This window comes from Gossypium hirsutum, chromosome D11 (genome assembly GCF_007990345.1).
Source record: "Gossypium hirsutum isolate 1008001.06 chromosome D11, Gossypium_hirsutum_v2.1, whole genome shotgun sequence".
NCBI classification, from domain to species: Eukaryota; Viridiplantae; Streptophyta; class Magnoliopsida; order Malvales; family Malvaceae; genus Gossypium; species Gossypium hirsutum.
Genome location: NC_053447.1, coordinates 2,893,178 through 2,914,801, shown reverse-complemented (window position 1 = coordinate 2,914,801; position 21,624 = coordinate 2,893,178). Strand labels below are relative to the sequence as shown.

General features: G+C 31.5%; 4 protein-coding genes and 1 pseudogene across 4 annotated transcripts; all 5 read right to left on the bottom strand.

The window, feature by feature from the left end:
• Positions 1 to 2,768: 2,768 nt before the first annotated feature.
• Positions 2,769 to 5,866, bottom strand: LOC107911258 (vesicle transport v-SNARE 11). The gene is made up of 6 exons (XM_016839131.2): positions 5,731 to 5,866; positions 5,521 to 5,645; positions 4,294 to 4,352; positions 4,016 to 4,204; positions 3,284 to 3,454; positions 2,769 to 3,037 (listed from the first exon to the last, which is right to left on the bottom strand). Exons 2-6 carry the CDS (start codon positions 5,612 to 5,614, stop codon positions 2,885 to 2,887), a joined length of 666 nt encoding a protein of 221 aa, XP_016694620.2. The 5' UTR covers positions 5,615 to 5,645; positions 5,731 to 5,866; the 3' UTR covers positions 2,769 to 2,884.
• A 2,072-nt stretch (positions 5,867 to 7,938) lies between these two features.
• LOC121223627 (uncharacterized) lies at positions 7,939 to 8,922 on the bottom strand. The gene is made up of 2 exons (XM_041105509.1): positions 8,315 to 8,922; positions 7,939 to 8,213 (listed from the first exon to the last, which is right to left on the bottom strand). The coding sequence occupies exons 1-2, from the start codon at positions 8,852 to 8,854 to the stop codon at positions 8,133 to 8,135; spliced, it is 621 nt and encodes a 206-aa protein (XP_040961443.1). The 5' UTR covers positions 8,855 to 8,922; the 3' UTR covers positions 7,939 to 8,132.
• Positions 8,923 to 9,664: 742 nt separating this feature from the next.
• LOC121203491 (protein NEN3-like) lies at positions 9,665 to 13,174 on the bottom strand (annotated as a pseudogene).
• LOC107910910 (protein NEN2) lies at positions 9,867 to 10,598 on the bottom strand. Its single transcript, XM_016838833.1, has 2 exons — positions 10,198 to 10,598; positions 9,867 to 10,104 (listed from the first exon to the last, which is right to left on the bottom strand). Exons 1-2 carry the CDS (start codon positions 10,596 to 10,598, stop codon positions 9,867 to 9,869), a joined length of 639 nt encoding a protein of 212 aa, XP_016694322.1.
• Positions 13,175 to 14,539: 1,365 nt separating the features above from the next.
• On the bottom strand, positions 14,540 to 16,147 carry LOC107912127 (NAC domain-containing protein 100). Its single transcript, XM_016840192.2, has 3 exons — positions 15,701 to 16,147; positions 15,312 to 15,589; positions 14,540 to 15,237 (listed from the first exon to the last, which is right to left on the bottom strand). Exons 1-3 carry the CDS (start codon positions 15,876 to 15,878, stop codon positions 14,695 to 14,697), a joined length of 999 nt encoding a protein of 332 aa, XP_016695681.1. The 5' UTR covers positions 15,879 to 16,147; the 3' UTR covers positions 14,540 to 14,694.
• Between the last annotated feature and the right edge of the window lie 5,477 nt (positions 16,148 to 21,624).

Below are 21,624 nucleotides of genomic sequence, written 5' to 3'. Positions count from 1 at the left end.
TTAACTTAATGTAACGTAAGAATGAATCATATTAATAATTACTACAAAAATAATGAACCTAGCATTAACCATTATTCAATTAAATTATTTTTTGTATGATAATGAAATTCCAAATATTAAATGCATACTATTTAGTTATATATATATATAAACAAAAAGTGATTATTTAATTAGAAGTACTTTGTACTTCAAATATATATATATATACTTTGACTTGTTGAATTTTCATGTCTTTCAATATTTTTCTAAATTCATTGTGATAATTTATTTAAATAATTTGATGTGTTAAGCAAACAAATGAACTTATAAATATAATCACAAGCCCAACACAGAAATTTAAATATAGGTATACTCATAAATAATACATGTCAACTAATTATAATTATAATCTAATTAATACAAAATATAATTGAATTGAAAAATTAGCATAAATCAAAATAAATTTGAATAAAATTCATACAGTATAAAATTTAAATTCAAAATAAATTTGAGAGAATATAAATAGTATTCATGAATTGTATTATTTGTTACATTGGTTCGGAACTCTCAAACGGGGTAAAAAAGGCAACATATTTTACTTTTTTTTAATATAAATTTAGGCACATTACAATTTTTTAACCCTGCATATAAAGTTAAAAAACTTCACTATTAATATATCAAATGATTATTCAATATATTAAATTTTATGTATTAAAAACAATTATATAAACCAACTTAATTAAAGTTGGAATTTATTTATTTTTCTTAATATACCTCCACTTATTAATTAAAAAGAAACATTTTTTGTTACTAGATTTCATACAATTATTAAATTTGTCATGAGTTAATTAGGCATAAACTCATTTAAGGAAATACTTCAATTTATTTTTATACAGGATAATTTTTATATAAAAAAATTACTATGATGATATTTTTGCTTTTTTTTGTATTTTTCAGTAAATTAGAAAAATAAATTTAGAAAAAAAAATAACACACAAAACCTAAACTCATCATACCAGAATTTTTTTTTGAAAGATAAAATTATTAATTCATTCAATATCATCAAAAAAATCACTTGTAAAATTAAGGTTACATGCATAAGCAATACTAAAAAACATGCTACAATAGCAAATAAAAACTTTTAAAATTAAAAATTTATTAAACAATGAAAAACAAATAAAAAATATATAAATACTCTCAAAACAGAAACATATTAATAAGCTGATGAAGAGCCACCTACTTTTCAAGAAAAATTCTTGGCGGCTGGTAGAGTTTTATTAAACGACAGGCATGTCATTTGTCCATTACAACTTGTGAATACAACAAAGATATCTACAAAATAGATTTGTAAATTGAAAAGAGAGAAGACATATGTAATGAATGAAAAAAAAAGGGTTGGCGGAAGGAAAAAAAGGCGAGCGGTAACCAACTCAAAAATTGACGCCATCGTTGAGCAAAATAAAAGATAAAAAAGATAAGAAACAAACTGTTTGAAAAATCTACGAAATTTTAACATTCTTATTTCAACCAAAATCAAATTACTTTCTTATATAAATATTTTATAAATGTAATTTTAATAATATATTTTCTCTCTTTTTTTTTATTAATAATATATTTCTCTTTGGTAAGTGTATATAAATAAAAGCGACATAAGAGGGATAAGTGGGACCAAACGCCAGGAAAACCTTATTCGAATTTAGAATATGTATTAGGTACTTGGCAATGTGGGGAAGGGTCTAGTCTAGGTTTTTCATATGCTAGACTTCTTTACCGTTAATATTATTATGGAAAAATATTTGATATAAACAAATGTTTTTTAAGTATGAAAAAATATTAAAAAATAAACCTATAACAGTTTTTAAATTTTGGTTATTGAATTAAATATATATAATGTTATTATTTTCATTTTAAAAACACTAAAAAGGGAAGCTTCAATTTTCTACTCTCAAGATTATAGTAGTGGCCTCTAATTGTACCACGAAAGTTCTTGGAACAGAAGATTTATATCATTATTCTAGTTAAAATACGGTTTTATTTCAAATTAAAAATTCATTTGTGTGAAGTGTTCTTAAGTTGAAATAATAATAATAAACCTTCAACTTTTATTAGATAAATCCTTAAATTTTGGTTACGTACAAATAAAATTTTCAATATTTAATTTACACTTAAATAATCTTTAATTTTATTGACATCAAAAGGTGGAATGAAGAATAATATCAGTTTATTTTGCTTGGACTAAGAGATAAGAGATGAAGTTAAAAGAAGAGTTTGAAAGTGTCTATAAGAGACAAAATGAAAAATAACTATAGGTTTGACTTCCATTGTCATGTGCTGCAGCTAGATTGGCTGACAGGTCAATTATCGAAATTTGATTGGTGATAAATGATCAATGTTATGTAAGAGTGGCATGATTGTTTCATAATTTGATGAAATAATTCAACACACATTTGATCAAACAATATTTACTAACGGAGCATACATGCCCATAAAAAAATTATATTCAATTATCAACTCAAATAACATTTAACCTTTCATCTATTTTCAGTTAGAATCAAATAAAATCTTTAATCTATATCCAAATAGCCAAAACCACCCATTAACCTTTAATTTTGAGGTCGAATATGAATCAAATTTTCAATTGAAATAGGGGAAGGGTATGATAAAAATATTAAGGCTTGCTTAAGAAAAGTGAATTAATTTACAATCTTTTTTAATATTTTAATATTTACGTATAAATTAAAGGTTATAGATTTATTATATACAAATTCAAGATTAATAGAGACTTTCCATATCCCATCACATAAAATAAAATAAAATGAAAAGAAAAAGGGAACCAGATGTTAAACATATGCATAGTCTATAAAACAATTAGACATTTTGAACAACCAAAGGTCAGGCAAGCATGCTAACCCACGAGCTTAATATATAGGATAATTAATATGGCAAGAATTAGAGCTCCGATTATTGAACTCAATATCAATTTGTTCTTGTTAATCCTTCTTGATATGGTTGTCAGGATCTTCTTGCTCTTGCTAATGTTGTCATCTACTGCATGGAGCTGCAAATGTAAGAAGCAATGTTGATACCTCTGGACTTGGGCGTAAGCGTTAGATACGAATATTTAGAAGATTTTTGGAAAGTTATAACAAATAACACATAATTCAAGCACAATGAAGAGTCGAAACTCAATAGATAGCTATGTTATGCAGACTCGGTGTGATGTTGGATATGTTCAATCTTTTTCTTGTGCGAAAGACAAGGAAACTCTATATATTTGAAAACTGAGATTGGATGAAACACGAACCGTGCTATGCGCATGAAGGAGAGATTGGCGTTGTTGATGCAAATCCTGTAGGATTGAAACACCAAGCTCTTCAGTTTCCAGCATTGTTCTTCTGCTTTCCTTAATTCTATCAGTAGACTGGTTTAATCTCTCTGTTGACATCAATAATCTGCCTTTTTGATCAGCAGAGACCTACGCCACCATTTACCAATGAGTGTTTATTACAAAATGTTGTAATGATGATTATGTTAAATTCAAAGGGGAGAGGAACCAAAAACGTTGACATAATTATAACTCGTAGAAAAATAAATATATCACATGTTTTTACTTGAGCACAATCACAATGTGTATGCTGAACCCTATCTGCAAGTTGTTCCTCTCGAAACAAAATTTAAAAACTAGGACTGTTATCAATGAACAAACTGTCAAAGAGACATTTCAGGCCAAAGAGGTGTCAAACGCCAAGCATTTTAACAATATAAGTTCCAGTTTCAGCTCATAGAATCCTGTAAGCAGAACATTTCATATATATGGATGAGACCCTGAACTATCGGTACTTCAGAAAATTTTATACTACAGGCTTGGCTTTGGTCAAAGTGTGAAGGAAAGTGATGGTGAACGATCATGTGAATCAATAAGATTGCAAGATATGCTTAACAGATTTGTAGAAAGGAGAAGTAAATTATTTTACTGTAGATTATTTATAGCTTAACTAAATGATGACCATTTAGATAAATGAGTAGTTCCAGTTACCGTCATTGTTCCATCGATTCCTGACTCCAACAACTCGTCTCGGGCGGCCTGATTTGTATCGGTTGAAGTAATTCTTTTAACATCAGTCTTCAAGTTGTTCAGATAATGTTTATATTCCCTTAATTTAGCAAGAAGTGTGGCCTTTATGCTTGGCTGCAAACTCCTTGCTTCAAGGTCCATTTTCCGAATCTGGAACAATTCAGAAAAGGACCAAATTACAAACCCAGGAATGTAGAAAGAAATAAAAATTTACCAATGGAAAACGGCTTCTCCATTACCAAAGCATCAGCTTCATCCAGTCCCTCTTTTATTTCAGAAAGTTTCTGCTTCTTCAGCTCTGTTAATCAAGAGAACATGAAACAGATTACGTACTTGAATGCCCAAGACAAATCATCCAGTAGAAAATACATTGATAATCTCCAAACCAATCTTTAAAGAATGAACATATATCTATACATATAAATAATTCACTTGCACACACTGTAAATGTGTTGCCTGCAGTGCTAAAATGCAGTGTTTCTTCTGAATTCATCCAAAAAAACCTATAGAAACAGTGGCTGTAATCTCACAGTAACCTAGAAATAACATTTTACCTGTTGAGCTGAAACCTAAGCATTTGGAACTAGGGTGCATTTGGATTGCTCACCACCCGTAAAAACCTAGAGATACAGTTGCTCTAATGCCAAAGTACCCTCAAATAACATTTTACCAGTTGAGCAGAAACCAGAGCATTTAGAACTAGGGTGCATTTGGATTTCCCTGCACAACCAATGCAGGAAATCCAATGCCTTAATCGAAGCAAAATGCACTGCAAAGACATATTTAGTACCCCATTTCTTTCTTTCTACGCATTAGCACAAACAAAATCAATAAAGCATTGTAGAAACCAATCATGCCCAAATCAGATTCCGTCTTTTCTGCTACTTTCTGATAAACGGTTATATCTTGAATAATTTTTTAAAGAAAAGAACAACACAATGTATCATTTCTCGTTTTATGGAACTAATTGTCATCAAAGTGAGTTGTTATTATTATTATTTTTAGCCAAATAAACTTATATTGCATTACAATTTACAAACAAGATTGCATTTGGAAACTTAGATTTTAAAAGATGAATTTGGATTTCAAAGATACTTAATTTATATGATAAAACACATGCAAACGCAATAATCATACGGATTTGTTTAATGATTAATTTGAAATACTTACTACAGTTTGTGAATTAGAAATTCATACACATAATCATCTTAAATCTTAATTAATTCATATCATAATGCATGCATTTCATCGTAATCGAAATAGCAATTAAGATTCAAAACCAAAATTTTGAATTTATGTTTTCAAACACTATATAATGGAAAAGTAAAATCCAAACAGGCCAAAAGGAAAATAATAAAAACAACAATCAGATGCACCAGAGCTTCGATCCAATCTCGCTACAAAATTCTAACTATAAACACGGAAGGGGATCAATGACGTGATAAACTAGCACCGTGTGATATTACCTCCATGAAGAACGCTGGCGGAGGTGCAGCTGCGGGTCAAATTGTCGGAGAGCTCGCAGTATTGGCGTTCATAACCTTCGAACACCTCACTCATTTTGGATTTTCCCCAACTCTCGCCCGCCAACCTACATTCGTCACGATTTTTTTTTTCTAAATCAATGAAGAAAAATTTTCAGAGGAAATTTTAACATTGAAAAATGGGTGACGTACCGAATGGAATCGCGCGGGAGAGATCAACGGAGATTGAACGGAGAAATGAAAGGAAATTAATTATTTCTTTTGGTATATATACATACTGCATGAAATATTGGCAGTTTCAGATGGAAGGTCGTTAACGCCCTTGCTTTTCACTTGAAATTACACATAGGCAATAAAATCAGATGTTTTTTTTCCCTAAAATAACAAATAAATAAATCCTTTTATTTATATCTTAATATTGGTAAAAAAAAATTTATCAGTCTCCCTCAATTTCTATATTGAGTAAATTGGTCCCTCTGAAAAATTAGAGTAATTTAATTTAATCCTATCAATTTTGAATTTCAAAAGTAAGTAACTATAGACAATTAATCATAATGTTAATATTTTACGTCAATTTTATATTATTTTTATTGCTATAATAATAAATTTAGCTCTTAATGTCTATGTGTTTTATGTAAATGTTGACAAAATTTGTAAATATTGCAATCTAAGTTTGTTAAATCAAAACCAATTTGATAGTATGCGTTGACATTGCATGCTATTAAATCAAGACCAAATTGATAAAATATGTAAACTTTGAAGACTAATTTTATTAATATTTTAATAAAACATATGCATAATTGGTAAAAAAAACATTAGCGTTGTGATTCATTGTTCTTAGTTGCCCATTTTCGAAATTGACAAAAATTAAATAAATCAAGTTTTTTTTAAAGAAATTAATCTACTCAATATCAAAATTAAAAAACATCAAAGATTTATTTTTAGCTTTAATATTTAAGTCTATATACCAAAAATAAACTTTAATTATTAGTTTGCACCGATAAACTTAAGTTTTATATTTAAATAAACATAATGTTTAATCTATACGTGATTAAATATTAATATTGAATCAATTTTCAATAAAAAATATTTAAACAATAAAAATGAATATTTATTTAAATATAAAATTAATATTTTAATTTTATTTAAAATTGAAATAGTTCAGTTTTTTATATTTTATCCTTTTCTATTGGATTATAAATTTGATATCCTTACTCCATGTTTAGTTGGGTGTAATGGCTATTCCGTGGGCCTCACTTAATTCTGTGTTTGGTTCGGTGTATTGCCCTGATACGGGCATATTACGTTACGGACGTATTCCCCAAAATTCACGGATTTCTATTCCCTTCCTTTTGGTCAGTTTAGGTCCTGCTTTACTTTTACATCATGTTTGAGCCATTCATCAAGGATACCTTTGGTCAAAAATAATTTTGTTTTGGTGATATGTAAAATTTTTATCTCATAAATATGAATATTCAAAAAAAAAAATAGAAGGCTAGATATTAAGTAAGTATAATTTATCAAATTTAAATATTTATATATACTAACCACATAAATAAAGTTACAAAAGAGGTAAAAGTACTAAGGATGTCTCAATACTATGAGTTTGATTGCATCCTACCCCTCTAGTAAACTGGTGTGGCTGACGAAATAACCAAACAGTTACACATGTAATGCATTATTTGTATCTCATGCTGGCGTTCAAAGACCAGTTTTTAATAGCAGAAGTAGATGAAATTTTTAATAAAATGACCAGTTTGCTTTTTTATTAAAGGTATAGGGACTATTTACTCATTTTTTGAATAGAATGAACAAAATGCAATTCGATCCATAGCATCAAGACCTTCATGATACTTTTACCTTACAAAAGAAGATCTACAAATCTTTACTAATATTTTTGAAATCAATCAGACAAACCAATCAAACCGTTGATTTTTTATCTAATTATTTCAAATAAAATAAATTATTAAGAATTATAAAATAAAATCCAACTCGATCACATGTTCAATCGATTTTTTAGCCCGATTCAATCAATTCATACCAGTTGACAAGTCAATCAATTTTTTGCTTCTATTTGACCTAATACTCCAATCGGTCCGAGTCAATCAACCAAGTTCGATTCTGATAACATTGAAACTAACAAAAATAACTAGTGAAATCTCTTCAACGAGTGGAGTAGTCACACCAAACACTCTAAAGTAATAAGTAGATGCATCAATCCCACGTTAAAGAAAATGGGGAGCATTAATCCACATTGTAAAAAATAAAAAGGTCCTGAGACATGTCTTTGCCTAATTTAGGAGAGCTTCAAGAAAGATGAATCCTTGTTTATTATAGTATAATTAATATTCAAAACATTGATATTAATATCAACTAGATCAATCAAATAAAAAATTAAACTAATAATTAAAAAGTCCAATTGATTTGATCGGTATAAACTCATAATTTCCATAGAGATGAATAAATAAACCATATATACAATCTACTCACTAAATTAACTAAATTTGGGGGGATAAAATGTACTCTAAAGATCGCCACGGTCTTCATCTTCATCAGCATTTGATGTTGAAATTGAAGCAGATACCATCAATAGTTCAATTTGAAGCTAAAAGTTTATGGCGTTCTACCAATACTTTATTCATTTCAGCAATCTGGTTTAACAATCCTGTAATTTTCTGCACAAATATACTATGATTCAATTCAAATCCTAAAATTTTTCATTGAAAAAATATATATGAACTAATTTTCACACAAGCATTTCAACAAACACCTTTACCTCATCTTTCTCCTTTATAATCATCTTCAGCCGTTCCACGCTCTCCTTCCGGCACCTCCGCCGCCATAGCAGCTTACACAACCACCACAACAGCATCACGGCCGCCAAGTCAGTAACCCCTCGTAAAGACCGAAATACCTTTCCAGTCTTCGTCTCATTTTTGCAACCGAAATAGCCAACGATTTTAGCACGCAAAATCTCAAGCCCAATTCCCAACCATTCTCCTATCCCACGACCACAGGACGACGGGATGACGTTGCCGGCATCGCGAGGAGGTAAAAGATCCGATTTCGAATGCGGGTTTTGTTGCTGCTGCTGCGGTTGTTGCATTTGATGGTGTAGATTTTCATGGTTGACGGGAGGGAAAACGCAGAGGTCGCTGTTAGAAACGGAATCTCTGATCACAACCATCGACCATTGCTGCTTTATTTGAGGATTGTGTTTCGTTTCTGAGAATTGCTTTTGCTTGTGATGATTGTTGGAATGGAAATTTTCCCATTCAAGTAATAAGCTTTCTAAGATTCTATCGTTTTCCACCATTTTTGAAGCTTAAAAGAAGAAAGAATTGAAACAGTACTGTTGTGTATTTGATGGTTTCGGCTCCTTAAAACTCAAGTGCTTTTTATTAAAGAAGAAGCCCAAGTTTCAACGTATTGCTTCATGGGCTATTTTCATTGCTCCGAAATAGGCCCTTCTGTGAAGTACAACGCTATTACAATGGGTGATATATTGTAAATGTCGCTAGAAGCAAGGAAAAAAAACTTTTAATTAATTAAATTATAATTTTTTAAAGATCAAAATGTATATTTATTATTATATTAATTTTTAAAAAAATTTTTGAAAAGATTTAATTTCAATTATATGGGTTTGAGTTCGAGGTCAGATTATTTTTTATAGATAAGTTTATCGCATCAAATCAATTTACTATAATTACTTTTTTTTATTTATTGATTGAATTCTATTCGAATAGTTGATTTTATATTTTTTTCATAAATAAATTAAATAAGTTTAATTTTAATTTTATATACTGTTTTTAAAATTGAATTAGATTAGTCAATCGCCAAATACATAAATCCGAAACAAGATAAAAAATTAATTAATCCGCCAATCAAAACAAACCAATTGAATCATTAGATTCAACCGAATTTTTTAGTTTTTTTTACTTTACAAAATTTCAGAATGAACCGATGAGATGGAGAAAGACTTGCTTAGTTTGTATATTTTCAAGATCTGTTTTTATTTCCTCGATTTTGCTTTTCCTTCTGCTGATTGAACCGGCTTTTCAAACAGTTAATTGATCCTCGATTCATCCAGACGGTCCAGTCCGGTGTTCTCATCGCTAACTTTATATCCTTGCAAATTCTCCATGTAACACTACAGTTAAATTGCAGTAACATCAATACGAAGTATGGGTGTATTCATCTTAGGGTGTGAATTTGAGAAATCAATTCATATACATGTATCAAGCTTAAACATTAGACATTGCTGTAAATTGCATTGAGAAATTTTTTTTTCTAAAAATGGACTAAATCACCTATTCTACAATTAAATTCTACTGACTAGGATGTATAACTAACTTTTTCGCCACTAAATGAATACCGGCACTTTGTTGATAATCATAAGTATCCAAGCTGAAAAATGCGTCCACGGAGATTCTGGTTCTCAATAAGTTACTGAGTTCGGTAACATCGAATTTGTCAAATATGTACTGTTGCACATTACCGGAGTGGTCTTTTCGATGTATCTCCGTGCCATATTGGGCAGTATCACCGTTGACAATAGTAGGAATGCTGAAGGAAAGAGTCAAAGAAACAATGTATTGTTGAATTGTGATTTCATGAGAAAGTAAAGAAACGAAAATGTACCGAGTTACAAGAACTTACTGCAATCGGACAGTTGGGGTGTTGATGTAACTATAATTTCGGATCACGGCATGCCTCCACTCAGAACTGCTTCCATGATCCTCGGAAATTTTCTTCGCCACAGCATCGCAAGAATCAAGGATCTCACAAAAAATCGGAGAAGCATCAACCAGAAAACTCAAACATGGCCAACCTGCCTGATCGACAAATTTTGGATTGATTCCAAATCTCACTCGTGTAAGATTTTTGTGTAACAATTTTATCCGGTGAGTGCCGTGATAATGCAGGGTTATAGATGCACTGATGGAAGTTGTAGAAACTTCATCCAGCTCTAGGAATCCAGCATATCCACTACAACCTTCAACAGTAGCCCTCGCTGCAGAAATACCGGGAGACTGTGGCTTTTTCTTCGGCGATGGCATCTAATTTTGAGGGCCTCGGTTTTTATTTCGTTTTTGAGTTGAGTCATGTCAAAAGGATCAGATTGAGCTGGAGTAGTCGCATCTGAATTAACCTCACCAGTGACCAGTGTGACAAGTTTGAAGAGAGACTATAGGATGGTCTTCACCATTTTCAAGATCCATCAGAGATATATTAGGAACACTTTCAGAAGGCGAACTTGGAGAAAGGGTGTACATGTCAAGGATAGGCGACTCAGAATATAACTTGCTACTACTACTTGTCGTAGGTCCCGGGGAAACTGCACAATCTGCTGTGAATATATCTGGGAGGCTTGACTCCTGTGGGTAAATAAAAGAATCGGTCAAACTATGGATAATTAATCTTACAAAACATGCCCATTTAACCATCACGAAGATAGAGGTAATCCTTGACTTGTATAGACCACCAAGGTATTCAAAGACCAACTCGAAGTCACATCCATACAATGCAAACACTTTTATATCCATAGAGCAATTATAGTACATTTGCCATATTAAACGGACACAATTAAACTACATCAAGATTAAAGGAAATGGCGGTACACAGATATAAAGTAGTTCACTTATACTGCTATCCACTAAATGCAAGGACTACACAACCAGTAGGTCCAGCACCGACAATAATACAAGAAAAAAGTGACAAGAAAGGAAAACGTAGTCATAAAGAAAATCAGCTTCCTTTACGAGAGGAAAGAGGACTAGCAAAAGTTCTCAAAAGATTGACCTCAATAACTTGTAACCAAAGTGCAGACCATTATTCAAATAAGTAACAGGTAATGATCAAAAGAGGAGCTGCATTACAAACATGGTTGAAACTTGCTGAAGGATTGTAAATTCCCACTTCCAATCAAAAAGCTTATCCACATACGATATGAATAAAGCACCTATTTGATAAAATTCTCGGTTTAACTTGTCAGAAGTTACAGCAAGTCAAATATGGTTCTTAAATTTGCGAATTCGAAAAAAATAACTCCTAATTAAAAAAAAATCAAAGCCACATCCTTCAAAACAACAAAAAGGCTACTGAATTTGGCACTTAAAACTACCATACCAGGAACAAAACCGTTGCGCAGTACTTGAGAACTTCAAGGTTCATGCGAACATCATCCAAGCTCCTGAATAATCATAACAAAACGTTTATATCAAGGCAACATAAATTGCCACTACTATCATAGGTGAAAATAGTTTATATTCATAATCAACTTGCCTATGTGTCTGTTTTCCAAGCCCAAAATAGTTTGCAAGGGTTTCCATCTGCATAGAAGTACATAAATATGTCATCAACCAAAACTTCATATCAATCCTAAAACTTATAATGTGTTAATTAGCAAATTGCATGCTGTTAAGAAACCAAATGATTAAGCAAGAATCTCAAACTTGTTAGGCACCTGAACAACATATATTGCAACAGAATTTCCATGCCCCCCATGGTATGTTTATAACTCAGACAAACACAAAAGCAGCAAGATTGGAAGTGGTAATTGATCATATTGGATATTTTTGTAGATTTTGATAGTTTGGGTTGTATTTAGGTGAACTTTTACCACATCTATTCTATAAGTAGGAAATAACCGAGTCTAAATTAGGATCAGATTCGAGTTCAAGTTCAAGACATTTTCGGGCATAGCTTATAGTCTTTACCAACACAACCTGGCTGTGTGTCATAGTCCTAGAGAGGAACCATGAATCTCGTAACGGTTCAGTATTAAAGTTTGACTAGGTATTATAAGTGTTCAAACCATTTTCAACCTATGAGTCAACTTTAGTGCAGAAAGCCGTGTGACCCAATAAGCGGAAGCAGACAATACTATGTAGGTTAATGTCGAGTGTGACATTTGATATCAAAGTCGATTACGAGGGAATCAACTATGTGCTAAAGAGGAGTCATGAATCCTATATCGGTTGTGTTCTAAAGTTCGACTAGGTATATAGAAGTGATCACACGATTTTCATTTCAATATGAAGGTTGTCCTTTGTGTTTGAAAACTGTAAGCTCCAATCGGCCAAAACAAGCAAACATCCACATATTATCCAAAAGAAAACCCTAAACTTCAATAGTTTACTGAATTCAGTTTCCACAACTTATTTTTCATAAAATCGACGATGAAGCTAAGGTTCCTAATATGAACAAAACATACCTTCATGTCACCGGCTCTCCTGCCAAATTTTTGAGTCAACAACGCCAGTGAATCAATAATTCCCTTAGGTTCCGGCGCCGGCCTACCAATCTTCTCGAAAGCTTCCCTTATTCTCACGCAGTCAAACTTCACTATATTATGCCCCGCCCACACCCTTCCTACAGAAAACAAACTTATATTTTAAAGCTTCAAATATTTGAAAAAGGAAAAGAAAAAGAAGATGAATTTTAAGTGTGAGCGACGGACCGTGGAGGAAACGTAAACTTCTTCGGCGATATCGGAAAAGGAACGTGCCTCGGCAACGGCATCTCGGGTGATACCGTTACAGCGAACGGAATCGAGGGAAATGGAAGAGAGGTAGTCGGACAAGGGATGGTGAATTATTTTTAACAGATCACATTTAATAAATTTAAACTTTGAAATCTAATATTTATAATTTTATTTTAAAAATATATTATTCATTGCAAACTATGATTAAAACTTTAACCACTCCATAATGAAAAAAAAACACTTTATTGAGTCCCTCATTTTCAACGTTGTTTTCAAAATCAAATAAGTCGATCAAATAACTATTTCTACATAGTTTGGTCTGGGGGAACGACCTAGTTAGGGATGGCGGAGGGAGCGGTGGAGGGGGTAGGGCAGGAGGTCTATGTCTATCCATGTCATCAACCAATATGGGACCCCCATGGGACAATCATGTCAACTTGTCCGCCAGACATTGGGCGATAACGCAACAACTCAAAACGTGAAACGGGCTGGGCAGTGGGCCCCACTTGATTACGTGTCGACCGTTAAGAATGGCCGCCTAACTTCGACCTCATCTTTCTTTTGGGGGCTCACCCCAATCAAAAAATACTTGATTAAGACTTAGCGCTAGCGGTGGGGCTGCTTAATACGAATTGACGTATTTGGCCTTAAGGGTACTAATATGTGAAATAATGTAATAGAGCCATGTAAAATTTTAAAACTTTTTATTAAAGCCCTTTATTTAATCTTTAAAAAATCTTTGATTAGTTTGGTCCACTTAATCCGTGAACTTCCTTATAGTTAAAGGACCATGTCGTGTAGGTCTCTAAATTGTATTTTGAGTGGCATGTGTATAGGTTCTGGGACACTATTTTCTCACGTGCCTAAAAATCCTCTATTATTTTAACCTAACATAATTTTTCTATTTATTAATATTATATGTTGAAACAATTACAATTTATAATTATATTAATAAATGAAAAATATAAAAGAAACGGATAAAACTCACAAAAGATATAAACACATAGCAACTGAACATGATAAAACTAAAAAAGAGTACAAAATAATTATTTTGGTGAGATTAAATACTCATACATCCCAATTGTACTTGGTCGAACTAATTTAACAAAATATAAAGGAGTTAATGAATTACGAAATTAATGATTCGGTAATTTTTAACAAGAGTTTCATCGGGCTAATATACCTATTTTTTCAATATATAGGGATTAATCGATTTATTTTTTTAAATAAAATGAACAAAATACCATCCAACTTGTAATATAAATATTTGCATACTACTCTTACCGAGATTGATTTTATAATTAATAAGTTAAAAATCACCGTTCTTTTATTCAATTTTGTTTTTTATATGCTTTTTAATATTATATTCTATAGCATCCCCTGGTTAGGCTTTAATTCACTTTCTCTCTGTTTTTCCAATGTTTTTCGCACATCAACAATCTCAAGCCCCTCGTTATTTTTAAGTTGCACAGAATGTATAAAAATTACAATTAATTTCATCCCATTATGCTCCAATTTTCCAAAACAAGAAAAAAAGTTTCGATTAAGAAAAATCTATACAACGATTCAACTCACCATCTTTTCCAAACAATAACAGCAACATGAAAGCTTAATCTTCTAAGTTTATACATTTTCGTTTCAATCCATCGAATGTTTTTTTTCCCTTAAATTCAGTAATGCCAAAAACAATCAAGATCCACTGGTCCAGCTGAAGAAGAAGAAGGTGCATGTTGATCATCAAATGGCTTCTTTCCACTCTCCAGAGTCGATACAACAGATAACATTTCTGGTTTTCTAACAATCTCCCTCTCCGCTTGAACCTTCGATCCATGGTTTTCAATCAAAGTCCTCAACATCGACTGTTCTTGCACCGAACCAAGGGATTCAAACTCAGCAGCGTAGAACGGGTTTTGCGGGAGAACGTGACAAGGATTCGACGAAACGTGAAGAGTGCGATAATTGAAATTGTGATCGATCGTGATTTGTTGGTTTGTTTGAGAACCGATAGGATTGGAGAAGCAGGGCACGTATCTTGAATCGGCGAAAACAGGTTCGCTTTTGCGGCCATTGTATGGTGAAGAATCCATTAATGGTGGTAAACCAGTAGCAGGACCTAATTCATTGCTTAAACAACTAGCCTTAACCAGGCTTGAAATAGGAATTTTTTTCCCATCTGAACTCTTTTGAAATACCCTGCAAATCACCCATTCATTCTGCCAAAAAATAAAACCTCCATTAACAAGTTGATTCATATAATCATTCTTAAGAAAGTGAATTAATGATTTACCTTGGCAGTTTTAGGGAGATTTTGGATTGAGAATTTGCCATCAAGTCTATATTCATGCATGACCCAATTGGTTTTAGCTCCTTTAGGAGCTCTGCCTTGGTAAAAAACAAGAGTTTTCTTCATTCCAACCAATGATTTTCCCATGTAAATCTCTTTATCTTTCCCAGTGGCTTTCCAATACCCAGAATCAGTGGCTCTATTTGTTCTCAAACCAGTTGGGTATTTTCTATCTCTCACACAGAAAAAATACCATTCTTTTTCTCCCATTTTCGCCTTCCCTGTTTTCCAAGAAAAAAAACAAAGAGAAAGTGTTAGAATAGAAAATTCCCGGGAAACAAACACAACTAGGACAAAAAAAGGAAATAGAAAAGTGAAAGAAGAATCTTAACATGGTAAATCCCAGGGCTCAGATTTGTTCAAATCCACCTCTTCAATAGCTATTGAACTGAAATTGATGCCAAGAACTTTTTTGTATAAATATTGGTGAATTAGCTCTTCATCTGTTGGGTGAAATCTGAAACCTGGGGGCAAATCCATTTTATCATCTTCTTCACCAATGTTTGCCATTTCTTCAATTTGATCACAATCTTGGTTCCAATCAGAATTCTCAGCTTAAAATCCTAACAGAACCCACACTTTATATATAAACAAACAGCTGAAATATTTCCCAAAGCACCTAAAAAGAGAAAAAAAAAACAGCAGATAAAGAACTCAAAAGGGATTCAAATGGAAATATGTGCAACAAAGCAATAAGGAGAAAGGTTATATAAAGCTAAGTTGGAGGTGAAAAAAGCCAAGGATTTAGAGAAAAGTGAGAAGCCATGGAAGTAAAAAGTAGTAAACCTAAAATATGGATAGGTTTTAAAGAGAAAAGAAAATGAAAGAGGGCAAAATAATATGTAGTCCCTAAATTTGGTAACTTTTCTCATCTTGGTCCCTGAATATTTTTGTCCATATTAATCCTTGAACTTGGCATCTTTTCTCAATTTGTTTCCTGAACTTAGATATTATTAAGGAATGATGATCATGTGGCACTCCTTTTTTTTTTTGGAAAATATAAATTTTTCATAATTTATTTATAATTTATAGTTTTTTTTAGATTATATATATTTAAAACTTTCTGGTGATGATGTGGAATAATCTTAAAAGTGTCACTATAGAATTCAAGTTCAAAAACCCAATTGAGAAAAGATGCTAAATTTTGAGACTAACGTGAATTAAATAAATAAGGAACTAAATTGTAAAAAATTGACAAAATCAAGACCAAATGTTGTTTTATCCCAAAAGGAAAATAAATAAAAGCGTTGCTTGATATTATTCTGTCCGTGAAGACAGAAGAGAAAGATACGTAGTATTTAAGGCAACCCGGTAAGCTCTTTAATAATAATAATACGTGATGTAGCAAGAAGAACCTCTAAGTTAAAAGGAATTTGAACATGAATTTGATTTAGAATTTAAGGTTTGAAATTTGAGCTCGTTTCAAATTTAACTTTGACTTTTTTAAAAAAAAATTAGATTATTTAAAAATTTATTTAATTAGCTCAGTTTTGGTTCAATTGATATTAATATTGTTGTCAGTGTAGGAAGATGTGCGTTCAAATGTGTTGAAAGATTATGATAAATTATGAGTAATTCTAGACATTGTATCAACTTTACAATTTTAAAATACTTTCACAATTAAATTAGATTTATTTAATTTAATTTTTTTTAGTTTTTAATGACGTTATATTATTTGATTCATATATACATTATCGTAAATATACACTATAATATAATTATTGTAATACAACTAATGATGATGACTATAATTTTATTCTATCCTACCTAATTGTTTGATTAGAGACAATTCTGAAAAAATCATGTATCTAGTTTTCATCATAAGATGGTAAATGTATTAAACACAAATAATAATAAATAATGACTTCGAAATTTGAATTAATACTTACATTTACTGCATTTTCAATAAGTTTCATATGTTATGATAAATTATATAACGTTATTTAGGCTTAATGTATGGTACCTGACTTTGATTTTTATTTTTTAATGTCATATATGTTTTTTTTTTCGATGCAATATTAGGGGTAAGGAATGAGGTAATATGGTTTGAATCTATGTCAAGTAGGGGCTTGACAAGACTTTTAATTACCACTCTATTCAAGTCAAGACAATGGCATGTGTTATTTTTAGGTCTAATGTATTACTTGTATTTGATAAAAGTAATATATTTTGAAATTTGAAGATAACAGTGTTAACCTTTTAGTTTCAATTCAAGTTTTAAAGTTAATTTGATGAAAATTCACAATTAGTTAGTAATATTAGTAATTAACTTAGTTTTTTCACCCAGATAATATAAAATAAATAAATAAATAATTACTGAAATAGGATAGTAAAACAATTAATTATCGAACTAGGCATTTACTACAATAAATCACTGGTGCCGCCTGACCAATCGACGGCACCACCCTCACTTCCCTCCAATCATTGCAGCATGATTACTTTTTTTTTAATTTGGTGTCACCGCTGTGTAAGGCATTAGTAATAATTTTAGTATTCTTTTAGTTGAAAATTTAACAAGTTAGTTTAGTTGGTTAGATAGTTAAGTGTTAGAGTTTTTATCTCTAAGTCTCATGTTCGATTCTTCTTTTACTCATATTTGCATTTTTTGGTGCAGCCACTAGGCAACATCAGTAATATTTTTAATATTTTTTTAGTTGAAAAATTAATAAGCTAGTTTATTTGGTTAGATTAGACCTGTCTATGGGTCGGGCCAGGCCGACGGCCCGCCCGAAATATAGGAGGGTTTGGATAAAAATATAGGCCCGAAATATGGACTTGGACAAAAATTGAGGCCCGTTTAGAAAACGGGCCGGCCTCGAGCAATTTTTTTTTGGCCCGGGCCCGGCCCGAAAATATATTAAATATATATTTTTTAAATATAATAGTTTTTTATTTAAGTTTCATTTACTTTCATTTCCTTATTGGCCAACTAATTTATCCAACTAATAGTTTTTTATTTTAAGTTTCATTTACTTTCATTTCCTTATTTTTAAATTATAATAGTTTTTTATTTTAAATTTTTTTTATTTGTCCAACTAATTTATGTATAAATAAGAAATAGAACAGATTTGCTTATTGGCTAGGAAATATCAAAATAAAAATAGAAATGGAATAAATAAATCCATGTATTGTATGAGTTTAATAATACATAACTCCAGTTAAAAGAAAGAGACCCACTTAGCTTACTAACAATTAATACAATCAAGTTTGTTACAAAATAATAATAATAAAATAAGAATAAAACATCAAGTTTGTTTTACTAATCAAATGTTAGATTTTGTTACAACAATTAATACAAAATAATAATAAAAAATCAAGTTTATTTTACTAATCAAATGTTAGATTTTGTTACAACAATTAATACAATTAATAAAATTAATAATTTGATAATTTTACTAATCAAATGTTAGATTTTGTTACAACAATTAATACAATTAACAATTAATAATTTGATAATTTTACTAACAATTAATTTTAATAACAATTAGTTTTAATTTTATTAAAAAAATAATTTTAATTTTAATTAAAAACGGGCCGGGCCGGGCTGAGCTCGGGCCCCATATTTTTTCTCCAGGTCGGGCCTGGACAAAATCTCAGGCCCATATTTCGGGCCGGGACAAAAAAATTTTGGGCCCGGCCCATGGACACCTCTAGGTTAGATGGTTAAATGTTAGAGTTTTTATTTCTAAGTCTCAGGTTCGATTCTTCTCTTATTCATATTTGTATTTTTTGGTGCAACCACTGTGTTAGGCGACACAAGTAATATTTTTAATACTTTTTGTAACAGCCTGTTTTCAGTGAAATCGGAATAGTAGTTTCGGGACCACAAATCGAAGTTGGAAGAAATTTTATATTAATATTATTTTATGGTCTACAATATGATAAAAATATCGTATGAAAATTTCGTTAAGAAATTTTATCGATTACATGTCTAATTTGATAAAAAGGACTAAATTGCATAAAGTGTAAAAGTTGAATTCTAGTAGCTAAAGCTATCAAATAGCTATGGAATTTAAAACTAGAGGTCCTTATATGACAAATAGACCATTTTGTGTAGTTAGTAGATAAGAATGATTATTCATCAATGGAAATTTAATAAATTAGTAAGGTTAATTTTTTAAATTAATGAATTAGGTGATATTAAATCAAATAAAAAAATATATTATCATCATCTTTCATAAAAAAAAAGATGGAAACCCTAACCATGGAAGCTTGAAGTTAGAAAGCTTATTCTTAATCATTTGGGTAAGTATTCTTGTCCCGTTTTTAATGATTTTTATATTTCCGAGATCGTAATAGCTTAATCTAACTATCTCAGGGATTAATTTGCAAAACCACTAAAGCATTAGAGTTTTTCCATAGATGAGGGTTGTTGAATTTTGAAGTTTTATGGTAGAAAATGAAAGGTTGTTGTTAGATAAACAACTTTTGTAAAGAGAATTTTGATGAAATTATCAATTAGGGACTAAATTGAAAATATGAAAAATTTATGGAAAAATTCTGAACTTTGTGAAATACATGGGCTGCTATTGATATGTGTGAAAATCGGCTAGGCTTGAATAAGGATTAAATTGTATGAATTTTATTTTTCGAACCTAGGGACTAAATTGTAATTAATTAAAAGTATAGGGGCAATATAGTAATTTTTCCAAATATCTGTGTTGGATTAAATTGAATATGAATTATATTAAATTTTGTTAAATTCATTTGTATAGATCCGGATAGACCTAATACGGAGTTAGATCGAGGCAGAGAAAAAGTATCGGATTAGTATCTTTCGTATCTACATATACTTGTCGAGGTAAGTTCGTGTAACTAAATTGTATATTTAAATGTTTTAAATTGAATATTGTTGTGTGTGATTTGCACAAAATGTCATGTGTAATTATGATCACATATCCGATAATTTCTGCATCCCGTTTGAACCTTAGAAATTAGAAGGATACAAATGATGGTTCCCGATTTGGTTGTGATCCTGCATATGTTGCAGACACACCACAACTCTCATGAGCTTCCCAATTAAAGGCTCTTTTGAGCTTCCCGATATTTGACTCGCAAGAGCTTCCCGATATACAACTTGTATGAGCTTTCCGTTACTTAGCTCACATGAGCTTCCTGTTATATGGCTCGAAAGAGCTTCCCGTTTACATGCTCGTATGAGCACATATGTATATGAATTGACGGACTACAGTTTTGTACACCTCGTGTGTACCACCCATGTATCCAACGATATTTTAAATGGTTCAACGAGGAAAGTTCTAATAAGAAACAATATGAGTTCGAAATGAACAAATACGGGTATATACTTGAATTACATGGAAATGATATTACATGATATATTGAAATATGAGATGGATGATACATGTATGTGAATCTTACCTAGTGATTATGTACATCCATGTTTATTTGTTATGAAAAGTTTCACATGGCTAACATATTAAGGACATGTGTTTAGGCTTTTGGCCAAATTGGTTTGGTTATGTTAGCTTGCTTGCCTTAAATGTGATTGAATGATAAGTTAATTTCCGTGTTACACAAACTTACTAAGTATTAAATGCTTACTCTATGTTATTTTTTATTTTTTATAGTAATTCGGAAGCTCGTCTGGGTTGGAAGCTGGTCGGAGTTGATTCACACTATCCATCGGCCTTTTCGGTACAATTAGCAAATTAATTTTGGTTATAATGACATGTATAAATTAGTTTGGCCAATGTTGGCAAGTGTTTGAAATGGTTGAATGATGGAAATCTTATAGGTATATTGATGGTTGGGTTGAATTGGTATATTTGGTAAAATATGCATATATGTGTATTTAGTCAATTAGGTAAGTTTGGATATTTGGATTTATGTGAAGATATCTCATTTATAAGACTTGAGTTTGGCTTGATTTGAATGCCTTGTTATGGCTTGCTGATGTTCAAAAATGTTGATGACAAATTGGCTGAGAAATATGGCTAGGAAAATGACCTATATTTGTCCACATGGGCTGAGACACATGTGTGTCTCAGCCGTGTGTGACAAACGGCCAGGTGACATGACCGTGTGTCCCCTGTATCTTTAAAATTGTGCAAGTCACTATGCTCAACACGGCCTAGCACACGGGCGTGTGACTTGGCCGTGTGACCCAAGTTAGAGAGTTACACGAGTTAGGACACGGCCGTGTGCCCCTATTTCGAATATCCACATGGCCTGAGACACGTGCGTGTCTCTTGACCGTGTGAGCCACACGGCCTGGCCACACAGGCGTGTGTCCCCT